At 34.9% G+C, this 24462-nt stretch overlaps 2 protein-coding genes and 1 long non-coding RNA gene across 3 annotated transcripts in view; 2 read left to right on the plus strand and 1 right to left on the minus strand.

Annotated features, from left to right (window-relative positions):
• The window catches only part of LOC127869127 (uncharacterized), a 77009-nt gene extending 62949 nt beyond the window's left edge, over window positions 1-14060 (minus strand). The window contains exon 1 of the mRNA XM_052411457.1: window positions 13960-14060. Within this exon, the coding sequence (XP_052267417.1) occupies window positions 13960-13979 (20 nt within the window). The 5' untranslated portion in view covers window positions 13980-14060. The remainder of the gene's footprint in view (window positions 1-13959) is intronic.
• The window catches only part of LOC127869136 (NACHT domain- and WD repeat-containing protein 1-like), a 156857-nt gene that overhangs the window by 111982 nt on the left and 20413 nt on the right, over window positions 1-24462 (plus strand). The window lies entirely within an intron of this gene.
• LOC127869159 (uncharacterized) overlaps window positions 1-24462 on the plus strand; it is a 156832-nt gene that overhangs the window by 111324 nt on the left and 21046 nt on the right. The gene's annotated exons all lie outside the window — the stretch shown is intronic.

Consider the following 24462-nt stretch of genomic DNA (forward strand, 5'->3'; position numbering starts at 1 on the left):
GAGTTCCAATGCATATGAAGTAATAGCATGCCTCATTATAACTGACCGTTGGATATTACCGTAACAAACAACATACTACTAAAAGCTTTATATTATTTTGAATCTAACATGATTGTAATACAGGTATATAAACTGCCATTTTTTTCACAAAACAATACATAAATGTGTTTTCATGAAAACAACACACCAACACAATTAAATGACGTTTGCCAGGTTTATTAAAGTGGGTATGCACGATTTTGTCAAAAAATTATGAATTTATATAAAATGAATAAAACTTATTTTACATATATTTCAATATAAATTAGAATAAAAGTTAAGAAAAACATGTGTCAAAAAATGTGAAATAAGCTAGATATTTAATTCTGAAATCGAAAATGTATGTACAGTCGAATTCGCCAGCATGATATCATGCATGTACAATGTGAATGTCAATTTAGTTTTACGGATCATTTTAATTTCCTGCAACGATTTCTATTCTTACGACACACGAGCACTAACTCCGATCCTAATAAAAAAGATGAATGGTTAGGTTATTGTAGGAAAATATGTATGAAATATCTTCGTCACAATTGGCTCGGGTCGCTAATTTATCTTTGCTGCATTTTATGAAATTCATCTTCAATGTATGATTGTTCTTGCCTATTTTTTGTTATTGTAACAAATATATAACAATTTAACACATATAAAAATCGTGCAACCCACTTTAAGATTACATGAGATTCATTCATGAAAATATTAAGCTAATCATGTAAAATACCAAGTTAACAATTTAAAAGCATGTTAGAGAACTTATTTATGAAAATTGTACTACTAATGTGGTTTTACTGCGCCAAACGCAGAAATGATAAGTTTGCAAAATGTCTCTTTATCGCGCATTCAACCAGGCACATTTTACTGAACTGAACATCTTGGAATTTCTGGAATTATCATCACAACACAAAGCGTCCTTTCCTTTTATGTGAATTAAAAGTGAGACGCTCAATTTATTAGAAAAACAAGAGATGTATTTGTCAGAAACACGATGCCCCCTACTGCAACCCTTTGAATCAAAAGTATCTTAATTAAATCCCTTTAAAAAATATTACTTCCCTTGTGAAAATGATCTGTACCTGCCAAATGATGTAAAATATAAACTATCTCCCTTTAAAGCTTGTTACTTCCCTTGGATTCTGTTTTTTGACATTTGACCTTGAAGAATGACCTTGCCCTTGTCATTTCACCACTCAAAATGTGCAGCTCAATGAGATACACATGCATGCCAAATATTAAGATGTTATCTTCAATATTGCAAAAGTTATGGCCAACGTTAAAGTTTTCGGACGGAATCGCAGACTGACGGACAGTTCAACTGCTGTATGCCACCCTACCAGGGGCATAAACATTTAAAAATATGTGACAACATTTAGTCTCAAACTCATTAAAATTGTACAAACAATAGTCATATACTTGTAGAAATTTCAAAACTAAGTTTTTATGCATAGGTATTGTAAAATATTATTATATTTTCTTTGGCTTGGCACTTTTGCTTCCAAACAATAACATCATACATCATCTGATCAACACAATTCTGACATTTTAACTGTATCATCAATGATCCATGGTCTATCACTTTGACAAACATTATAATATGTGTTTATGTTCTGTTTTTTGTTCAGTTAAACACATTAGTTACGCATTGAATTTAGTTCTCTTGTGAGAAATGTAAGCCATATATATGCTTAAGTTTAAACCCTTTGTCAATAACAATTGTTCCGTGTCACATGACCGCAGGATTCCCTTCAAATCACAAATACTTACAACAGCTCCGCATAGCGGGTGCCAACGCTCCGCTGTGGGTGCAGTTTTGAATAAATGAAAGCTTGTCAGAAGTTTTATATTAGAGGTCACATTGACCTTTGACCTGAAAATGGGTGTGGCGTGTAGAACTCATCTGGAAGGTGCATTACATATGAAGTTTGAAAGTTGTAGGTGGAAGCACTGTGATGTTAGAGGCAAAGTTAAAGGTTTATATTAGAGGTCACAGTGACCTTGATCTTTGACCTAGTGACCTGAAAATGGGTGTGGCGTGTAGAAGTCTTCAAGGTACATGTACATATGAAGTTTCAAAGTTGTAGGCGGAAGCACTATGATGTTAGAGGCAAAGTTAAAGTTTAGTTAAAGTTTTATATTAGAGGTCACAGTGACCTTGACCTTTGACCTAGTGACCCAAAAATGGGTGTGGCTTGTAGAACTCATCAAGGAGCATTAACATATGAAGTTTCAAATTTGTAGGTGGAAGTACTTTAATTTTAGAGGTTTTAGCATGACGTCGGGCGGCGGACGACGAAGATGCTATGACAATACCTCGGGTTTTCTCCGAAAACAGACGAGCTAAAAATGTATGAAATTGTAAATTCATTTCATGAACATGCAATTGAATCAATTTGAAATGATTCAAACAATATTTACACTTAAAAATGCATAAGAATACAAAATCAACTCCAGATTGCTGCACTTCTCTCGCTATCGGCCATCACTTCATTACTCATGTGTTTTCCCTTTCGTCACATGATCTTTCTTATTCAAGCTATGTCCATTGTAAAAGAGCATGCTTTAATCATACTGTTATTTCTTAATAAATGATCTCAAGTTTTACTATACAATTTTCTTATGGTCTAATGCAATGGTGTGGTTTATAAGCCGAGCTTACGTTACAACACTGGTTCCACCAGCTTCATACTTTTAATTCCTTATCAACAAGCAAATTTGTATTCCCCGTCTTCTCCTCGTTTATATCTATACATCTATGAAGTTTCATGTTGAAAACGTATATAGTGTTTGAGATACAATGTATAGCCCTAACAAATTAGTCAGACCGACAGACGGAAGGACGGATTGATTCCAAATTCCAAAACTTTATCCCTCTGCTTTGGCATTTAAACAAGCATAGCCATTTACCTGAGTAGGAAGCACAATTTGCAAAATCAGAAATAGAAACAAAAAACAGCAACACATACATTACTTTTGAATATAAAATGTCTGTTTTTTACAGTATTAAGCTTATTAAGTCCATGTCAAACAGTTTAGAAAAAGTTTTTTTTGTAAAATATTGTGGGTAAATTCAATTTGTAAAATGCTTGCATAACAAATTGTGAGCTGGCTGACCCAGGCCGCACTCAAAGAAGGAAAAAATCCCTACAACATTTTTTAGGGTTTGATTGCAGAATAACTCCATGATTTTTTTCCAGTATAACCACATGATTTATTTCAAAACACCCTTTGATTTCATACTCTGTCATCAGAAAATAGGTTGCGGGTGGTGGTAGAATGATTATTAAAAAAAGCAAAGTTAAAAATGATCATGTAAATTTCAGTGGAATTGTAAACCTGTTAAAACTCACTTAATACTACAATTTGAATCAAAGCGTTTGCTCAAGCCATTTTTATATGACAAAAAGGAAATTATTGCTAGTATTGAATGTTAATAATTGCTTTTATAAAGGTATGAAAACCATTGAAATAAATGATAAGAATTTATATGCAGTAATTTGCAAGTAATATATGGTCATAGATGATCTAGGAGAAAACATAGCAATTTGATATAGATCTATTCTATGTTCAAATATACATATCTGTCATGAACAAATAATTTGCAAAGTATCTTGTGGAGCTTGTTAACAATTGCATTATAAGAGAACGGATTGAATCTTCTAAAAACAAACCTGTTTAACAAATTTTTAGTAATTCTAAAAATACTTTTCCAAGTAAGTAGTCACAATGAAAGCATTGTTTAGTTGAGTGTGTCTTCCAGTTTGTGTTTAAAAGTTTTCATTATGAATAGACTTGCCAGCCGAAAAATCTTCCTTGTAACAAAGGACTCTGTATTCAACCATGTACCATACATCCTCCTCCAGTCTGAATGTTTAAATATCAAAAGTGCTTTTTGAAAGAGGCAATAACAACATTTCCAATTAAATGTTTTGTTTATAGCTTAAACAATTTCAAGCTTATATGTTGTTAAAGAAATGTTGGTCTTCAGACTGAAATATGCAACGAAAGTAAACATGTCAACCCAAAAAAAAGAGAAAACATGTGGATTTCTTTTTAAGAAAACAATAAGTTAATTAACAAAACAAATAAATTCAAGTCCCCGACTATGATCAGGGATCCCCGCATAATCATACTAGGTATAATTATCAAGCAATTGAAAACACAACAAACTGCTGGCAAAAGAGGAAGATACTTTCAGGTATGGACGTAGCACAATGGAACAGATCTTCAAGTGAAGTGTCATCAATGAGAAATATCTGCAACAAAAAGTGAGCTCTTTCACAGCAATATCCACTTTAAGAAAGGTTTTGACAACCACGTGTGGCATGACGGCCTATAGCAAGTTCTGAGGAAACATTGACAAAGGTTGGTGCAAGTCATCCAAGAACTCTACGTTAACGCCAACAAAACAGTACTTCTCAATGGACAGATTGGTAACTTCTGCATAATACAGTGGACGTCATAATGACAAATGCATGTGGCATGATGGCCTATGGCAAGTTCTGAGGCAAACGTTGACAAAGGTTGGTGCAGTCATTCAAGAACTCTACGTAAACGCCAACAACACAGTACTTCTCAATGGACAGATTGGTGAATTCTGCATAATACAGTGGACGTATGACAGGTATATCTGCTCTCGACCGTCTTGTTTAAACTTGCCCTTTAGAAGATAATACATGAGACCCTGAAAGACCACTACAACCCAATCTCCATCTATGAAATACTCTTTTCCAACTTGAGTTTTGCTGATGACATTGACCTCATTGGTGGCATCAGCAGTGAGCTCCAAGACCTTACCAACAGACTCTTTGCAAGAGCGTACAAGTTATAAGTCATCATTTAGAAGTCGGAGATTATGATGAACTTCACAAACAACACCAGTGCAGTTAGCACCATAAACAGCGAGAAGCTGGAAGATGTGTCTAGCTCCAAATACTTGGCAGCAACCCTGTCCTAGAAGGGCACCAGTACTGCTAAGGCGCAAATAAGACCCCAGCGTTGGCCAGACTGCACAAGTGGACAATAAGTCTTCCCCACCAAGTACTCGGATCGTTTTGAAGTGACTGGGCTCCAGTTAAAGAAGTTACAGAGGTTATTGCAGTATTTTGTCCACCTGTTCAAGATTGCAGCACTCTTGGTCAGAAGGTTCCTATCATTGTCTGCTATAACACTGGCCTGACTGATCTTCATGAAGTCTTGAGGGTGCTCCTTACTGATGCCTGTGGTCATGTATTTGTCCATATTGATAAAATGCTTCTACATATCCACTCCTCCTTGGCCTCTTTCATCTTTTGTGTAACACCCCTGTTCTCTTTCTTGTAATCTGTCCTAGAGTCCAGGCTGGTGTACTCCTCATGCCTCAACTCTCTTCTTTTGTAAGAGACGTCCATGATCTCGGTCGTCACCCATGGGTTGTTCTTCCTTCTCTCTCCCAATAACTTCTTTTTTTGGCCAATGACTACAGAACTGCATTGATTATGTTTGTGATTGTGTTGATGCCATTGTCTAGGATATTTGGGGTTACAAACTTGCCATGAATATGTGCTTGTAATGCCTCCGCTATTTTAGCATCATTTAGTTTCTACAAGTCAAATCTGATGCAAGGGTTCTTCATATGCACTTGTTGTTTAAACTCAGCTTGATGGTAGTGATGAGGCCTAAGTCTAAGGCAAAACTGATGTTTGCTTGCTGGTTCATTTAACCCTTAACCACTAAGAAGCTGTTTTGATGCATTGTAATCCCTTATAAAGTTAAATTTAGTTAAATACCTTTCTTACTAGATTCAAGTTTAAGGCTTCATTTCCAACACTTAGTTACTGATGAGCAGCAAACAGCATAACACCTGAACAGATGGCTAAATACACAAAGTCTGTTCTGGTTTTATGCCAGTTTCAAAAGCCTTTTTTTATTCTGCTTCTTATTAGGGAAGGAGTTAAACCAGTATTAACGTTTTGTTCTTTAACAGTTAAGGATAAACTTGAAACAATTGTTGTAAGTTTGGATTCCCTTAAACATTAACAATTCTATTGTCAATCAATACATTCAACCATACAATTATGGCAAAACTAGGTCAAACCCTATGGATAATACAGCTACAGTAAAACAAGAGGGTCATTACACATCCTTGTAGACTGTGAGTACTGGGAGCATGGATTGCTGGGAATAGCACTTAATTAAATTTGCATTAGCTTTCTGAATATGTGGTTCTTGATTGACTTCATAGAAATACACGTATAATGTTATTTACATCAAATCTTTGCCCATGATTGCCATCTAATGATAACATTTCCTAACCAGGGGTGTCAATTTTCCACAATTTGAAATCCGGAAAATTAGCCGGGGGTCTGAGCCGTAGGTCCCCAAATGGGATAAAGGCAGGGTCCCTATGGTTAAAAACCTCGAGCCATAGCTTATTGTACTTTTGTATAGTGTTTCTAGTTGCAATGTCCCGCGAGTTCAATGCAAAATAATGTAAACCAGATCATCCATATATTTAAAATGTACTCAAACCTATTGAAAGTCTCTGTGATTTTAACAAAAATTTGACTTTTTAACTTCAATTTTGTTGAAGACAGATCACATTTGATCAACTCTGTGACAAACAAGTTTTAAACAGCAACAGTATTCGTAAATACTCAAAATAAGGTGCTGCATTTTGGTTCCTAAAATTACTTTTTCACACACAATTTATCCGGGCCCACACTTCAGTTTAACGCATGTTATGAGCAATCATTATTTAAAGGGAAAATGCCATTTTATAAACTAAAATGCTACTTTATTAATTCACAAATAATGCTCAAGAGATGCAGAAACACATTTAATGTGACAGTCTCCTGTGACCTTGACCTTTGATCTGTTGCCTTCAAAATTAAATAAATTTTAAATCATGAATTTCAATAAGAGGCCATTCAAGAATTTCTTTGTGACAAATACAATACAATACAATTTCACAACAATTTCTTTGTAACAAATACAATACAATTTCACAACAATATGCTTTGCAAATCACTCAATATGTTGATAAGGTTACTGGGGTTGTTACATAATGGCTTATACTTTGCATGCTGCAGACTTCACTCTTTTCTTCAAGGCTTGTTTATATTTGTACGATATTCAGTTTATGAAAGCCTGTATATCGTCAAGCAAGCGTTGTGTTATGCCATAAAGATGGAAATAGTAACGTTGACTTTACTCTGTACAGACATTCAACAATCTAAATAATCATATCATAAAGAGCATAATACTCAAACACTGTAACATGGGACATATTAAACACATGTCAAAAAAGATCCCCTTAAAATACTTCTCTGAACATTTTGTAAACAATAGACACAAATAAGAGGGGTATGATGGCATTGAAGCACTCCACTGAGTTCTAGGTACATAAATGATCAAAGCCATCCCATGGTCACCTAGCTTTTAATACCACTTGGTCCAGATTCAAACATTGCCTTGGTATTGTACTCAGGAAGATATACACAAAACATGATTTAAACTGTAAATCATGTTTTAGTTGAATCATACTTTATAAATTCATTTAATAATTAACTTAACATTTACATTTTTCTTAAGCCAGTAATTACTATCTTAGCAAACAACATGCAATGCATATAAACCGTTGATGAATTAAAAACTAGAATACAAAGTTAAGAAGAAGTGGTACCAAACATTTAAACTTTAAAGAAATCAGAGTTGCCCCTGTGGCATGAAATTCATGAATGATTCATGAACTTTACAAACATTTTCATTAAAGTGAATGCAGACTTGAACAAATCTGCATTTGCGCCCAATTTTTTAAACAAAGGATCTCAAGTTTTACACTGCACTTTACTTATTTTATAATGCAATGGTGAGGTTTATTAGCCCATGTTACGTTACGAAACTGTTTTCATCTGTTGCAAACTTTTAATTCCGTAACAACAAGCAAAATCGTTGAATTGATATCCCTCGCCTTCTTTTAATATAAATCTATACACCTACGTGCATGAAGTTTCATGTTGAAATTTGAAATAGTTACTTAGATAAAGCCCTTAAAAGTTTGTGACAAACAGCCGGATGGATTGACTGATTATTAAGGCGGACTGATACAAAAGCATAGCCTCCTTTCGCGTAGAATACATATAATCCATTAAAACAAGCATAGGCGGTTACCTGAGTAGGAAACCAAATTAGCGAAATAAGAAATAAAAACAAACAAAAAAACGAAACACAAATTTTACTTTTGAATATAAAATGTCTGTTTAATGTCAATCAGTTTATAAAGACTGTTTTTTTTAAATAGGTTGGATATTTTAGATTTTTGTGAAATGCTTGCGTCAAAATTGTGAGATGGCTGAACCAGGCCACATGCAAAGAAGGAAAAAACAGCCCTGCAATATTTATAGGAATCTTTCATTTCATAATTTGTCTACAAAAATAGGTACGAGTGGTGGTAGAATAATTATTAATTAAAACAAAGTTTAAAATGATAATGTTAATTGCAGTGGAATTGCAAACTTGTTAAAAATCACGTAATGCTAAAATTCGAACTAAAACGTTTGTTCAAGCCATTTGTATAAGGCTAAAAAGGAAATTATTGCTTGTATCGAGGTATGAAAACCTATGGAATAAATGATAACAATATATGCAGTAATATATGCAAGTACTGAACTGTCATTGATGGTCTAGGAAAAAACATAGCACATTGATATATTCTATGTTTAAATACACGTGTCCGTCATTAACAAATAATGTGCAAAGTATCTTGTGGAGCTTGTTTAAAATTGCATAATAAGAGTACGAATTGAATCTTCTTAAAACAAATCTATTAAACCATTATAATCATCCGGAAACCATTTTACTATTTCGGGTCACAGTGACCTTGACCTTTGACTTAGTGACCTCAAAATCAATACGGGTCATCTGCGAGTCATGATCAATGTACCTATGAAGTTTCATGATCCTAGGTCTAAGAGTTCTTGAGTTATCATCTGGAAACCATCTGGTGGACGGACGGACATACGGACGGACCGACATGTGCAAAACAATATACCCCCTCTTCTTCGAAGGGGGGCATAAAAAAGTAAAATATGTTAAATTTATTATTTAAGATTTTCCTAATTTTCCCTTAAATCTCGCGTTTCATGCAATTTCTATTTCCTCAAAAAAGGCCAGGCTCTTTCCCCAAAATCAGATAAAAAAAACCTGCACTTATCACATATGTTCATAATATTTTGTAAAATTTTAATAAAATGTTTTCAAATAGTTGTTATTAATACTAGTTAATGGCTTCTTTGTTATATAAGAAACACTATTTACATGCGATTATTTTTCCCAATTGAACCAGTTTTGCGATTATTTTTTTTTCCCAAAATGGGATTTTTCATGACGCAAAATTCCCAAAATTCCAGTGTGGCGTTTTCCCAAAATGGAGCGGCAAAGGCCTGATGATATAAAAAGGGACATAAAAATATTCGAGGTGATATGCACACTTTAACAGTCCAACGCTCACGCTCATGTCGACGTTGGGGGTGAGTTAAGGATAGCTCCACTATATATATTTCATATATAATAGTCGAGCTAAAACAAATTCAAGTATATAATAATCTGTATCGCCATATTTGTGTACTTTTCCTTCATCCCCAGTGCAACAACTTGCCATATGTCCTCATTTAACAACTTGGTAACATAATGTCAACATGTTGACATATTTATACTTAGTAATCATATTAATTCAACATTGGACTGTAACTATGACTATTTGAATAGTTATACATTGAAGGAATGGATACACTATACAAGTGATTTGGATAAATATGTTTTTGCCTTTTGGCGAATATTTGAAAAATAAATTTTTTAGATATGATTCTTCGAGTCTGCACTAACTGAGTCCCGGCTTTGAACCAAGAGTTTGTTATAATAGAAGTGTTCGACAGATGGTATTATTTTACTGTGCACTTGTTTTATCTGTCATTCAAATCAGACAGTATTAACAATGACAAGGAAATCAGCTATGAATTGTTGAGTATCTCACACAATGGTTAATGTGATGTGCTACTCTGATAGCAATCTCGAAAAAACACCCAGTCAGAGAATTCATTTGTATTCAAAAATAATACATGTACATCGAAAACAGGGATGTTGTGTTTTGTTTTGTGATTTAACAAACACTCAAACAGGAAGTTTTGTATGCGTGTTTTGCAAAGTTTCGAATGATAGACACGCAATCTGAATATTTCAATATGGACTAGCATACCACATGAAACAAAAACTGCCTATCCCAGCACCAACATGACACCTTTTGCACAATGCTATCTGAAGCATCAGGAAGTTAACATACATTTCTTAAGTGAACTGTTTTTTACGATTTGTAGTTATGCTCAGCAAAATAACAAGCAAATGGCAATAACCCGAATAACAGTTCATAAAGAGTTATGGTTCTAGAACCCTGCCCCTAGTCTCATTTTTTTTTTAAATACTTGTTACCTTATGGCCCTGAAATCAATAGTTATCTTCCTTCAAATGATTTTAAGTAAAATTGTTCTGTATATATTATTTTATTAAAAATAACACTCTATGCACTTAGTTAAAAATGTCTGGCAAAACGCCAGCCAAATGAACCACTATGATTGCTTGTTTCAGTCGCCGCAAAACATTGCTTGTAAAATTACGTACAGTCCAGCCTGTCGACAATTTAAATTTATTGTCAATGTTTGTCTATTGCTTTAAAACTTTTACGCGTTGTAAAAACAATGACAATGACTTTAAACAAGTGCTTTTCAGCATCAACTCTCTTTCTGCAGGCAAACATGATTTTTAGATGGCAGACAATAAACAAGGAATAACGTTGTTGAGCAAAAATAAAAATCAAAAGAATGCACACACTGGACATACGGTTAACACACTGGACATAAAATGTCATACTTGACATACAGTCATCACAATAGAACTACAATGACATACTGGACATACAGTCATCACACTAGACATACAATGGCATACTGGACATACAGTCATCACACTAGACATACAATGACATACTGGACATACAGTCATCACACTGGACATACAATGCCATACTGGATATACAGTCTTCACACTAGACATACAATGACATACTGGACATACAGTCATCACACTGGACATACAATGACATACTGGACATACAGTCATCACACTAGACATACAATGACATACTAGACAAACAGTCATTACAATGGACATACAATGTCATACTTGAGATACAGTCATAACACTAGACATACAATTGCATACTGGACATACAGTCATCACACTAGACATACAATTGCATACTGGACATACAGTCAATACAATGGACATACAATGTCATAATGGACATACAATTACATACTAAACATACAGTCACCACACTGGGCATACAATGGCACACTGGACATACAGTCATCACACTACACATGCAATGACATACTGGACGTACATTCATCACACTAGACATACAATATAAAGTTTCATATTAGAGGTCACATTTACCTTGGCCTGGGAGTAGTGACCCAACAATGGATGTGGCGCTTAGAACTCATCAAGGTTCAGCTACATATTAAGTTTCAAAATTGTAGGTGGAAGCACTTTGATTTTAGAGCCAATGTTAAGGTTTTAGCACAACGTGGACAGCTGATGGCAGACGGCGGACGGCGGATGAGAGCTTGCTATGGCAATACCTCGGTTTTCTCCGAAAACAGCCAAGCTAAAAATTGAGAGTTAAGATGTTCATTGCAAAACTATTGTATTAGAATTACTTTTTTGCGTTTGTTAGTAACATTACACACTACAAATCAACAACTGACAGTTCTGACACGTCTAGGTGCTCATTAAAGCTTATAGTGAGATCAAGTTTGTTACGTGCAATTACCCAAAAATCCTTTCAAGAATACTGATACAAATTAGCTTTCCGCCAGTGTAGAATTCAGAGCTTTAGTTCAGTATAGGAAAGACCACTAGTTGCAGTGGTGTTTGAAACTTATCCCAGCACAGACGATGACTTATACTTCATATACATTACATCTATGGACAAAGAACACAGATGATACAATTTTAGTTAACTGTATTTCAAAAACACTTGCCAAATACAGTTTAAGAAAGATATGTTTTAAGTGTTCATCTAACACAATTTTGAACATTAACAAACAAATATAACAACAAACAATAACTTGACTTTTTAACGATAGCCCATCCCATTCTTGACAAAATGAAAATATCAGTACATATTGACTGCCGAACTTATGTGCACCATCAAATTATATCAATGAAAAAGCAAAATGAGGCCTTCGAGTTTTGGTAATAAGCAATTAGTTTAAACAATATATTTCGTATTAGAGGAATACATTTACAACTAGAAATGGCGCGGCAGAGGCCAACGCGTATCCCCACGCCGAATGTTTGACACAGGGGTGCCCCAGGGTTGGTAATGGGGCCATGCATAGTTGAGATTGACCGTATTGTCATAAGAGAAGTTCAGTATCAATTAGAAGTGAATCGGTGTAGAAATGAAGAAATTATAGTAAAAGCAGTTTTAGTGGGGTGGCCTATGTGGGCGGGGCGCCCCAGGGTTGGTAATGGTGCCATGCAAAGTTGAGATTGACTGTATTGTCATAAAAGAGTTTCAGTATCAGTTTAAAGTGAATCGGTGTTAAATGAAGAAATTATAGTAAAAGGCAATTTTGAGTGGGTGTGGCCTATGTGGGCGGGGCGCCGCAGGGTTGGTAATGGGGCCATGCATAGTTTAGATTAACCGTATAGCCATAAGAGAGGAATAGTATCAATTTGCAGTGAATCGGTGTAGAAATGAAGTAATTATAGTAAAAAGCAGTTTTGGGTGGACGTGGCTATCTGGGCGGGGCGGCCCAGGGATGGTATGGGGCCATGCATAGCTGAGATTGACCGTATTGTCATAAGAGAGGTTCAGTATCAATTTGAAGTGAATCGGTGTAAAAATGAAGAAATTATAGTGAAAGGCAATTTTGGGTGGGCGTGGCTTATGTAGGTGGGACGCCCCAGGGTTGGTAATGGGGCCATGCATAGTTGAGATTGACTGTATTGTAATAAGAGAGGTTTAGTATCAATATGAAGACAATCGGTGTAGAAATGAAGACATTATAGTAAAATAACCTAAAAACATGAGTAAAAATATCTGACCCGGCCCCACCCCAACCCCCATAACTTTTGACCCAGGGGTCAGATAAAAATTCCGAATAGTGCAGGGTCGCACATATGCTCATTGCTACCATGCGTGTAAGTTTCAAGGTTTTAGTGCTTATAGTGTAGGGGGAGATAGTGGCCAGGACGGACGGAAGACGGAGATAACCACAATATCCCCACTTTTTCTCCTAAAAGCAAGGGGATAATTACGTTTAATTAAAATATGTTCACAAATATGTGTTGTTTTAATTAGTATAATACCAGCCACAGTATCCATCACGTATAGCACTGAAAGTGTCATCAAACTTATTGGTACCCTACTACTGTTATCAAACTTATTGATACCCTACTAGTAGTAGGGTACCAATAAGTTTGATGACACTTTCTGTGCTATAGTAGTAGGCTACTAGATATGATATGATTCTACAAGTCTGAATTTACTGAGTCTAATTTTGACCAAGACTCTGTTCTTGTAGAAGTGTATCATTGACCTTATCAACTAAATTGCTAGTTCTGATGTGATCTTCTTTTATCTTGTGTTCAATTCAGACATTACAAACATTCTGGTAAGGCATTTATTACACACCCATTCTGAGTGTTTAGTTCTTCAAAACTAATAAACAAAATACAAATGCAGGGAAGTTATGTTTCGTTATCGCGATTTATCAAACACCAAAACAGGAAGATTTATTTCAACGTTTCACATGATAGAGATCTAAACACGCAATCAGAATATTTCAAAATAAACTAGCAAACTACATGAAACAATACCTGCTAATCCCTGAAGCCATTTGACAGCGTTTTCAACGTTTTATCTGAAGCATCAGGAAGTTAATATAAACTGCTTTAGTTCAATGTTGTGTTACAAAACGTACTTAAATATTTGATTACTTACTCAAAAGATTTCGAACAGTCAGAACATGGTGCTAAAAATATTACATGTGTGAGTATCATACCAGTGAAACTTGATAAAGTGAAGATACGGTTAACATAATTATTAATACATACTTCCCTTAGCTGTACTTATACAAAGCTCTTGATCAGGAATGACTAAACAAGTATTGTTTAAAAAGCATTTAACAGATAAATTTAAAGAAACATTGTTACTAGTTTCACCAAACAATTAAATATCACATTACCTAATCACTACCATTGTTTTAATAAACTGATGCATGTATTTATATAAATTTACTTTTAATTTTGTTAATACTTTATTTTCAGAAATTATTGAGCAACAATTTTTCCGACATGATAGACTTTCAATGCGTCATGTCTTGTTTGTGATTCGGAATTTAATCATTTCCTATGCCTAATTAATCCACAGTCCCAATTTGTATTCTACATGTATGTTTGACAAGGTTGTACTATAGCCATACAAGGAAAAATTTAGCCCCGTCCCCTAGAGGCCACGTTATTCAACCAACGGGACTCTTTTTCAAATTCAGCTGAGATATCATTAGAACAAATGTTATGACCAAGTTTCATGAAGATTTGACTAAAACTAAGACTTTAAGAGTGCATTTGCGCAGTCTGGTCAGAGGCCAAGCTATTCCCTATAAATTCACTCAAAGTTGTCATAGTCTAATTATGCATCTCCTGATCAGACTGCAAGATGCGTAGGCTGGGTGGGCTATTGCTATGATGGGCGCATATGGCATAAGACCCATTTTTGCATGACACAGGTCTTTAAAAATCTCATAGCATATTGTAAATGGCACAATCGAGCACAATGCTTTTCAATATAAAATTGAATTCAAAATAGCAAATATAGCAAACCGGGTAAATAAGGGTAGCCTATTAGAATGATTTCCAGAGGTGCTGATCAAGTACAGCAAACATTTGTGTTATGTATTTTAAGCAGTGTTTATTTTCCCATCTTGAAAGCAAAACTGTGTTTATCAATAGTCAATTAAGACTTCCCCTGACAATTTAGTGACCAAATACAAGCCATGAAATTCTGCGACATGGGTTGTAACGCGTAATTGCAACTGGGCCACAATTTGTGTCTATTTGTCGTTTAAATATGCAGTGAGTAGTCTGTTCAAGGGATTTCTCTCAAATCAACCAATAAAATATTTGAATTTATTCAATCGTGTCTGCTGGTTTTATGTATAGGTCATTCAAGGTGAAAAGCTGGGTAAAACAGCAAATGCTGAAAAAGCGCATTAGTGTTTGATAATAACGATGTTAAGGTCAGAGACTGGTTAACACCATGTGAACTGTTAGGGTAAAAAGTAATGCATCAACAAACAAAGTACAGGTCAACAGCACTGTGTTTATGACTACTTACATGTAATTCATGAGTAAAAAGTATGGCTCGCAGATTTATTTTTTATTTATTTTCACCAATTATTATATTGTATATTTTGAATTTGTTTATGGTGTTAATATGATAAAAGTTTTCTAAAGAGACTTTCCATCATGAATTTATTTTCTTAGTGTTATAGGTATCATCAATATTCCAACAGTGTTCATATAATATTTCAGTGCTCACACTGGCCTTCAGAAAATAATAGCCATAACGTTTTCCTTAAACAAAGTAATAGCAAAAATAGACGCATACTTTTTCAGCAAAATGGTACTGAAGGCAAAAAGAAAAAAACAATTAATCTCATTTTATCTATGTTTTATCAAATGTGTATCTAATGGATTTAAGTTATAATATATACTTAAAAACAAGCTTAATATCAGTGTCGTTTTATTATAAAATATTATCATGGCTTTACAAAAAAGAATACAAACAAGGTTGTGAATGTGACTTAACAAACCAGACATCAGCTACAGTTACATACATATATACTTTAAAACAAAAAGATAAATACTTTTATTAAACTACTACTAATAAAATAAGAAAACTGTCCTTTCAAATTAATCAATTTTTAAAGTCTGTCCAGGTGCAAGTTCTGCAGGGGACAAAAATATTTCTAAACTGCACTAGTCCTGCATTAAAATGTTCACTCGCCCTGCAAACACATGCACTCGTCCTTCGAATATGTGTGAAATAAAGATTGCAAAGGGGTGATATGACCAATAAAGTTACACTGACTGCTGATTTCCTTTTTTCTAATGCTTACGTGCTTTCCGTTTCGGACGTTTGAACATCGCCCCCGCCCCCTTTAACGAACGCTCGTATGTCAGACATTTTTCAGACGAAATTCGACTGGTTTAAAACCGTACTTAGCGGTAAAATAATTCTTTAAATATCAATACTTACCGTGAATGCAATTGGATGGTTCCCTGTCATCATGGACGCGCAAATTTTACACCAAAAAGCCAATATTTAATCGGGACACAGTCTCGCATAACAACGCGCACCTGCTGTATGAAATTTTCAATTACGATTTCCGGTTCATTCTCGTTCTACTTTCGGAATAGATATGCTTTAAGCAGCGATTTTCCTCCTTCTTTATAAAGTACCGGTAAACGGTACTTTCCCAATCGAACGAAAATTCCCAAATTCCCAAAACGGTACTTTCCCAATCGAGCGAAAATTCCCAAATTCCCAATCGGCATCTGGAAAAATCCCAATCAGCGTCCGAATTTTTTCTCAAAATGATAGAAAGTTTTGTAAAAAACCAACTTTCGGCGAGCGAAAAAAGAAAATCGTATAGTTGTGTGTTTATTATTCAGCGCATTCAATCAATAGAGTTGTTACTGTTTCCGGTTCTTTTGCCAGGCAGTCAGCGTACTGTTTTACGTCGGTTTGTAACCTTATCGTAGTTTGAAATGAGTCATAATAGCAAATATTATGCCAAAAAACCAATCGGAACCATCTATCACAGGACACATTGACAGCAATAATGATGCTGTGCAGGGCGGGATGCAAGCAACTGAGTGATGATCAAACATCAAAGATTGTTGAAATTTTCACAAAAATGAAAGAGAGGGACATTGCTTTAAAAGAGATTAAAACAACTAGTAATTGATTTGGTGTGTTCTTTATAATATTTTGTTATTTATATAAACTTTATAACTTAATGGTCATTAAGGCATGCCTGCAAATGATTATTTAAATGGGTATGTTCAATTAAGTATGAACTGTATGATGTATTCAATAAGACCCAAACTTCACGACGCAATTTTCCCAATTTCAGGATTTCACGACTCGATTTTTCCCAATTTTGAGGTTTTCACGACTCAATTTTTCCCAATCGGACCGGTACGGGTACTTTTCCCAATTGGACAAGGAAAATCGCTGTTAAGAAATGATTTTATTTAATGAAAAAGAGTCTTACTGGTCAGAAAATACATATTTTAACATCAGCTTTTTTTCACTGTAGGACGAGAGCTTTAGGGAAATTCACTCGTCCTTTCAAGATTTCACTCGTCAATACAAGCGGACGAGTGGAATTTTTGTCCCCTGTTTTGGTTAGTACATTACAAAATATTGTCAACCAGACCATCCGTAACACCGCATATGTATTCATCATTCTAAAAAAATGTTATAAAGAACGCTGAAAGTAAATTAAAATCGACAAACCGTACCGTTTCCGAAAACAACTGTCCGAAAACATGAAGAGATATCTCATTTGCACATGAAATGAAATATGAATATCGTTTGACTGCAGAAAATAAAACCCGTAACCTTGCGAATACGCAAATAATATACAGTATAGCCAACGCGGAACAAAGTTTTTAGCCATCCCAGCGGCAAGATGAAACGAGTCGATGCCGTGTCAGCTGTTGAAGCCGCGTCAGTATGCGGTGGCAAGTCGCATTTCGCCGCGAAGCTACGCATCTGTCCACCGAGGCAAGCCGCAATTCGCAAAATGATGCCGAGTGGATGTGCATCATAAAATAAATAAAAAATCTTTTTTAAATGATTAGGTACATGTAGTTAACAAATTTTAAAAGAACAATTATAATAATATTTAAGATCATAATAAATTTAATGTGCGCGGATTGTATTAGCATTTACATGTAAGCATAGTTAATGTGTCTGGCCAATTAAGTTTGTCTCCCGCCCGTAGTGTATGTATTTCACACATAAACAAGGACACTTAATTATGTTTTCGCATATACATGTACAAGTGGTCAAGGCTCCAGCATATGGTGGATTTATAAATTAATTGCATGTTGTTTTTGCTTTTATATTTTTGCTGAGAAAATTAGCAGTTTACTACGTCAGATTTGTGTAAAAAATTACACAGTTTAAAATAAATTATTCAGTCATGTGACAGATTTATTTTAAACCGTGTAATTTTAAGACAAATCTGACGTAGTCATTGTAATTGTGTTGGATTTGTGTCATTTCGACACAACTTTGTTTTAGTTTTTAACGGGATTATTGTTCAGCCTTGCCCTTTCTAAATCAGGTTAACGGGATTATTGTTCAGCCTTGCCCTTTCTAAATCAGGTCAATGGTATTGCCACCATTTACATTATTCAGATTCTTAATATATTCATATTTTATGGCATTTTTTATTTAAAAGAAAGGACGAGGCTGTCCAGTAACCCGGGTATGTTGGCTGCATTGCATCCCCTCACTTCCCTCTTGACACCCCACCCTTTTCCCTTCAAATTCGAAGAGCCATGTCGGACTGGAGTGCACGGTGCAGGGCCTTATACCTTGCAAAACCCTTATTTAGCCCTATCCAGGGTAATACCAATTCTTTGGTATTATTGTAAATTTTCTTAGTATTGCTTTTTTTCCATCATAGCAAATTTTGTACCTTGCATTTCCTTATTTCTTGTTAAAATTGCTATTTTATACAGCAAATTCCCTTATTTTTGTGTTAAATTAATGTTCGATATAGCAAATGTCCTTATTTTTGTGTTAAATTGCTATTTTATTAAGCAAATGTCCTTATTTTTGTGTTAAATTGCTATTTTATTTAGCAGATAAGGTACTTTTGTACTATTTTCTCTCTTGTTATCACCTATATTTAATTAATATTGGTTGGATAAGAGCACTTTGTGGGTTTTCCCCTGCATTGAGGTATTATTTGGTCTTTTTTACCAATTTTATATCACACTGTTTTAATTTTCCTTCAATTGTTTTCATACTTTTTTTCCTCTACCGTGCACTCCCTCTGGTCCATGGGAAACAACCGTCATAGACTCCACCTCCACAATTACCTCCCTTAGACCAACCTATTGGTAATGCCCCTGCTGGTTTATTCCCCACTCACGCCAGCCTACACTTCCAAATCTCTCCTTCTTTAAACCCTCCAGGGTGGCAACTTGTATTTTATATAAATAAATGCATATAGTACTGTACATAATGTAAATAATCTACTTTAATGTATAAATTTATCTGTCCTGTCTCATTCTTAACTGTAAAGTTCATTTTTTTAGGTATAATTTTTATGTGGCCCTATAAAGGTGACCGTTTGGCGACACGTAATCATTATCCTTGTTTTTATAAGGGTTATTACAAATATCCCTTTTAAATATTCTCTTAACGCCACTCCGGGGGGTTCGTCTCTTCTTCATAGCCCAATTCTCATGAGGTTCCAAACAGACAGGGTTTTATGTTGGAGCATTACGGCTATATTCCCTGTCTGCAAGTGTCCAGCATTTAAGCAGCCAGTTAAGGGAAACGGCCAAATTGGCTGCTTAAGCGGGGTGGCCTCTTAAGAGGGGGTTGGGTCATAGGGAGTCTGGAGTTCAGATTTACATCTATCTCTTGTCTTTATTATGCATCTAAAACATATACAGTCAATCTTGTATTAAGAGACCACTCAAGGGAGTAATCAAAAGTGGTCTCTTAATAAAATGGTCTTTAAATAAAAAAGGCCATTCTGGAAGAATGCTTAAACTCAATTTTAATCTATATGAAGGATAATCTCTTTTGTCCACCATGATTTTAAATTTTATAATAAAATGAATATAAACACAATACATAAACAATATTTTACTTATAATGTGTTTTATTTTTTCACTTATTATAAATTATCACTTATTATAAATGAATTGTGTGTACATATTTATTTGCAAAAACAACTTAGACAAGGAAATATTTTTCCTGAGAACAAACAATCTGGCTAAAAATGTGTGTAACAGTCTACATACATGTATACATGTGTACATCTAAAACTAGAAATGAATGTCAGAAGCAAAGGCTATGATATTTTATCACATGTATGTCTCTTTCCGTTTCTATATTGCTTTCTTTGCACCTCCGCTTTACGCTTAAGAATGTTCTGAATTTGAGTTTTACCGACTCCAAACTCATCTGCGAGTTTACGTGCATTTTTACTTTTTGACAATTCCAAAACCCGAATTTTCTCGTTCAACGTTAACACTTTTCGTTTTGACATTTTAATTTCTGCATGTACGCTTAAGGAAATCTGACTCGATTATGATACATAATGAGCTGAAAAAAGTAAAACACGTCAATTGAAAACAAACAAACAGACCTGATTGAAAAATTTATTAAGTAAATAACAATGTGATTGGCTAACAAATATCTACTAATTAGCATAATTACAAATTGGTAATGTACGGATTTCGACAGATGTTGCCGATTAATAGTTTATTTTCCACACTTCTCAGGAAATGTTTGTCGCGTACAGTGAATTGTTTCTGCACCTGTTATCTATACTCGAGAAAAATCGGCGTTGTCTCTTAACGTTCCACATAGTAAACTTTTTAAGCTGTAGACTGTGCGCAATACGTTCCTCTATTATTCAACTCAATAAATTAATACGCAGTCTACAACAATACCGGTCAGAACCGGTCAATGAGACAAAACACAATCATAATGGTTGGTGTGAAAACAAAGGAGAGGTGTAACAGTACATCTTATTGGCTTAGATAAACAATTAACATGGATTTGTCCCTGAAAGATCAATAGATTAACCACTTTTACCTCCTAGTGGTCACTTAATTCAAGTTTCGGACATCAAAATCAGCGGTCGCTGGTCGCGTAAGACAAAAGTCCCTTAATACAATATCATTATATAGCGAAAAAGCTCCGTGGGATATCAAAATGGTCGCATAAGACATAGGTCGCTTAATACAAGTGGTCGCATCCACAAGATTGACTGTAGTGGCAATGATGGACCACTTTGTGATCTGGAAAATCCCAATAATATTAATATTTCTATTCACCTTAAATATATTAAACATCAGTGTAGTTTGTTTATTTAAAACATTTCACACATTTGTGTAATTCTTTTCTGTTCAAAGAACATGTAAATTAAAGTAATTCCATTTGATATTAACACCTAATATGCTAATCACAAAGTTAAAAGACTCCAATAAACTCATTGCAGCATATGCTTAACAATGAGTCTAGTAATGATGATTCCACATATAATAATATGTGTTTTCACCATCACTACTTATATAAATTGGGCTATTCTCTTCCTTCCTCTTTCTTTTTAACATAAATAAAATCAAAATAAAACATCTTCATAGTACTTCAACAGTATAAAACAATCATACTACATGCAATTAAATTTTAAGTATTTATTGATGTAATTATCATTTCACGGCTTTGTCCAATTATTGCGTATTGCGTTTTTAACGTCTTTTGAATAATAAAGTAAAGCTATTTTTTAAACTGCTAGATTTTTATCAAGGCACCGCATCCACACTGCAAAGTATCTTATATTATAAATGGTACAGCCCAGTAAAATTGGGCTGTCCATATTATGGCCGTTTTCGGCTTTTTAACGCAGAGTTTTATGTTAAGCAGTGTGCTTGGGCAATGGTTTTTAACCGAAGTCCCGAGGGTAAACAACCCCATTAGCATTAGCAGTTTGAAGCCACATCAATAATCAAAGACGGTCAAGACGTATTTGTTGTTTTGTTGATTATTGTCTCATTATAACTATCGTTTGAATATGCTTATATAAACTCGTTTCATTTTGTTCATATTATACAGTTAATATTGATACTAATTACCCGATAATCCCGTATATTCCAGTTTTAAAGGAAATGCCGGTAAATATTTACGATACACAAACATTCCCCATATTTCTTAAGTATCAAATACATTTTGGCATTTGTTACTATTTAAAGAGATGATGAAATAACGTCTAATCGGGGCTTTTTTTTTCCCACTGAACACGCGATTAACGCCTGATGTGATGTTCATGTATTTATACAACACAAAATACACCAACACTTTCCAAACAACGTTCTACATGTCTGCATAATTTTCACGCGCTTTTAATGAGACAAAGGATCTTTTTGCACTGTGTATTTGACGCTAGAATTTGCCAAAGGTCGCGTTAGCATTACAGTTCGGAAGTGTGTTTCGGATTAAAAATTTAACAAGAGCACCGCATAACGGGTGCCCACGCTCGGCTGCGAAAGCTTGTCAGAAAATGTTGTTTTTTAGAGGTCACAGTGACCTTGACCTTTCACCTATTGACCCAAAATTGGGTTTGGCGTGTAGAACTCATCAAGGTGCATCAACATATGAAGTTTCAAAGTTGTAGGTGGAAGCACTTTGATTTTAGAGCCTATGTTTAAGTTTTATATTAGAGGTCACAGTGACCTTGACCTTTGGCCTAGTGACCCAAAAATGGGTGTGGCGTGTAGAACTCATCAAGGTGCATGTACATATAAAGTTTCCAAGTTGTAGGTGGAAGCACTTCGATTTTAGAGCGAATGTTAAGGTTTATGTTAAAGTTTTATATTAGAGGTCACAGTGACCTTGACTTTTGACCTAGTGACCCAAAAATGGGTATGGCGTGCAGAAATCATCAAGGTGCATCTACATATGAAGTTTCATAGTTGTAGGTGGAAGCACTTTGATTTTAGAGCTTATGTTAAAGTTTTATATAAGAGGTCACAGTGACCTTGACCATTAACCTAGTGACCCAAAAATGGGTGTTGCGTGTAGAACTCATCAAGGTGCATGAACATATGAAGTTTCAAAGTTGAAGGTGGAAGCACTTTGATTTTAGAGCCTATGTTAAAGTTTATGTTAAAGTTTTATATTAGAGGTCACAGTGACCTTGACTTTTGACCTAGTGACCAAAAATGGGTGTGGCATGTAGAAATCATCAAGGTTCATCTACATATGAAGTTTCAAAGTTGTAGGTGGAAGCACTTTGATTTTAGAGCGAATGTTAAGGTTTATGTTAACGTTTTATATAATAGGTCACCGTGACCTTGACCTTTCACCTAGTGACCCAAAAATGGGTGTGGGGTTTAGAACTCATCAAGGTGCATCTACATATGAAGTTTTAAAGTTGTAGGTGGAAGCACTTTGATTTAAGAGCCTATGTTAAAGTTTTATATTAGAGGTCACAGTGACCTTGACCTTTGACCTAGTGACTCAAAAATGGGTGTGGCATGTAGAACTCATCAAGGTGCATCTACATATGAAGTTTCAAAGTTGTAGGTGGAAGCACTTTGATTTTAGAGCCAATTATAAGGTTTTAGCACAACGCCTACGGAGGACGAGCTGGCTTTGACAATAGCTCGGATTTTCTCCGAAAACAGCCTAACTAAAAATGATAATTTGAGAATCAAACAAAACATTTACAGTTTTGCGTAATTAATTCAATGATAATTTGTTAACGCGCATTACGTGTCATATCGCTTATTAAAACGTGAAAATAATAATTATGAAACTCGCGTAAACTAGGTTTCTACGCTACACAAATGTACATGTATGTGGATATCTTTTCACTCGATCAGCCCCGTACATATGCGGCGGATTTATTCCGCGAAAGCACGCAAGGTTAATATAGACTCAATATCGTTGCGCGGATCGATGCGGCGTGCCTCAGTGATACGCCGCGTGATTACACCACTTGGCTGCTGAGTACTAAGATTCTGTCCTTGGCGTAACCGAGGATTATGTTTGTTCCGCGTTGGCTGTACTGTAGGTTGAAATATTGTTTTAAAATGTGATATTGCAGTGCTTTACTTTACCCATAGATACATAATTTAAAATTGCGAAATGGCGGACATTTGCAACATGTGTAGAATGGTACGGTTTTCAGAAAGAAGCGAAAAAGTGAATAATTGCAACATTGCTAAACTCAAGTTTTTATACTACTTACCTAATACCTTTCAGTAGTGTCGAATGTTTAAACATTAATTAGTATTTTGAGCAACAAAAACACATTAATAATAGAAAAATAACCCAATCGGCTACTTTATTATAAAGAAACATTAAAGCAGATGACTATTAGCGCCCGCTGACTAAAAGGAATTACGGTATCATTTGAGCAATGTAAACAAAATAATGACACAAAAAATTGAAATCATTATCACACATCAAAAAATGTTGAAGCAGATGACAGATAGCGGTAATGACGGGGATACATGTAATTACATGTAGTTGATGGCGATTAAATAATTATA

This window comes from Dreissena polymorpha, chromosome 2, assembly GCF_020536995.1.
Source record: "Dreissena polymorpha isolate Duluth1 chromosome 2, UMN_Dpol_1.0, whole genome shotgun sequence".
Classification (NCBI taxonomy): Eukaryota; Metazoa; Mollusca; class Bivalvia; order Myida; family Dreissenidae; genus Dreissena; species Dreissena polymorpha.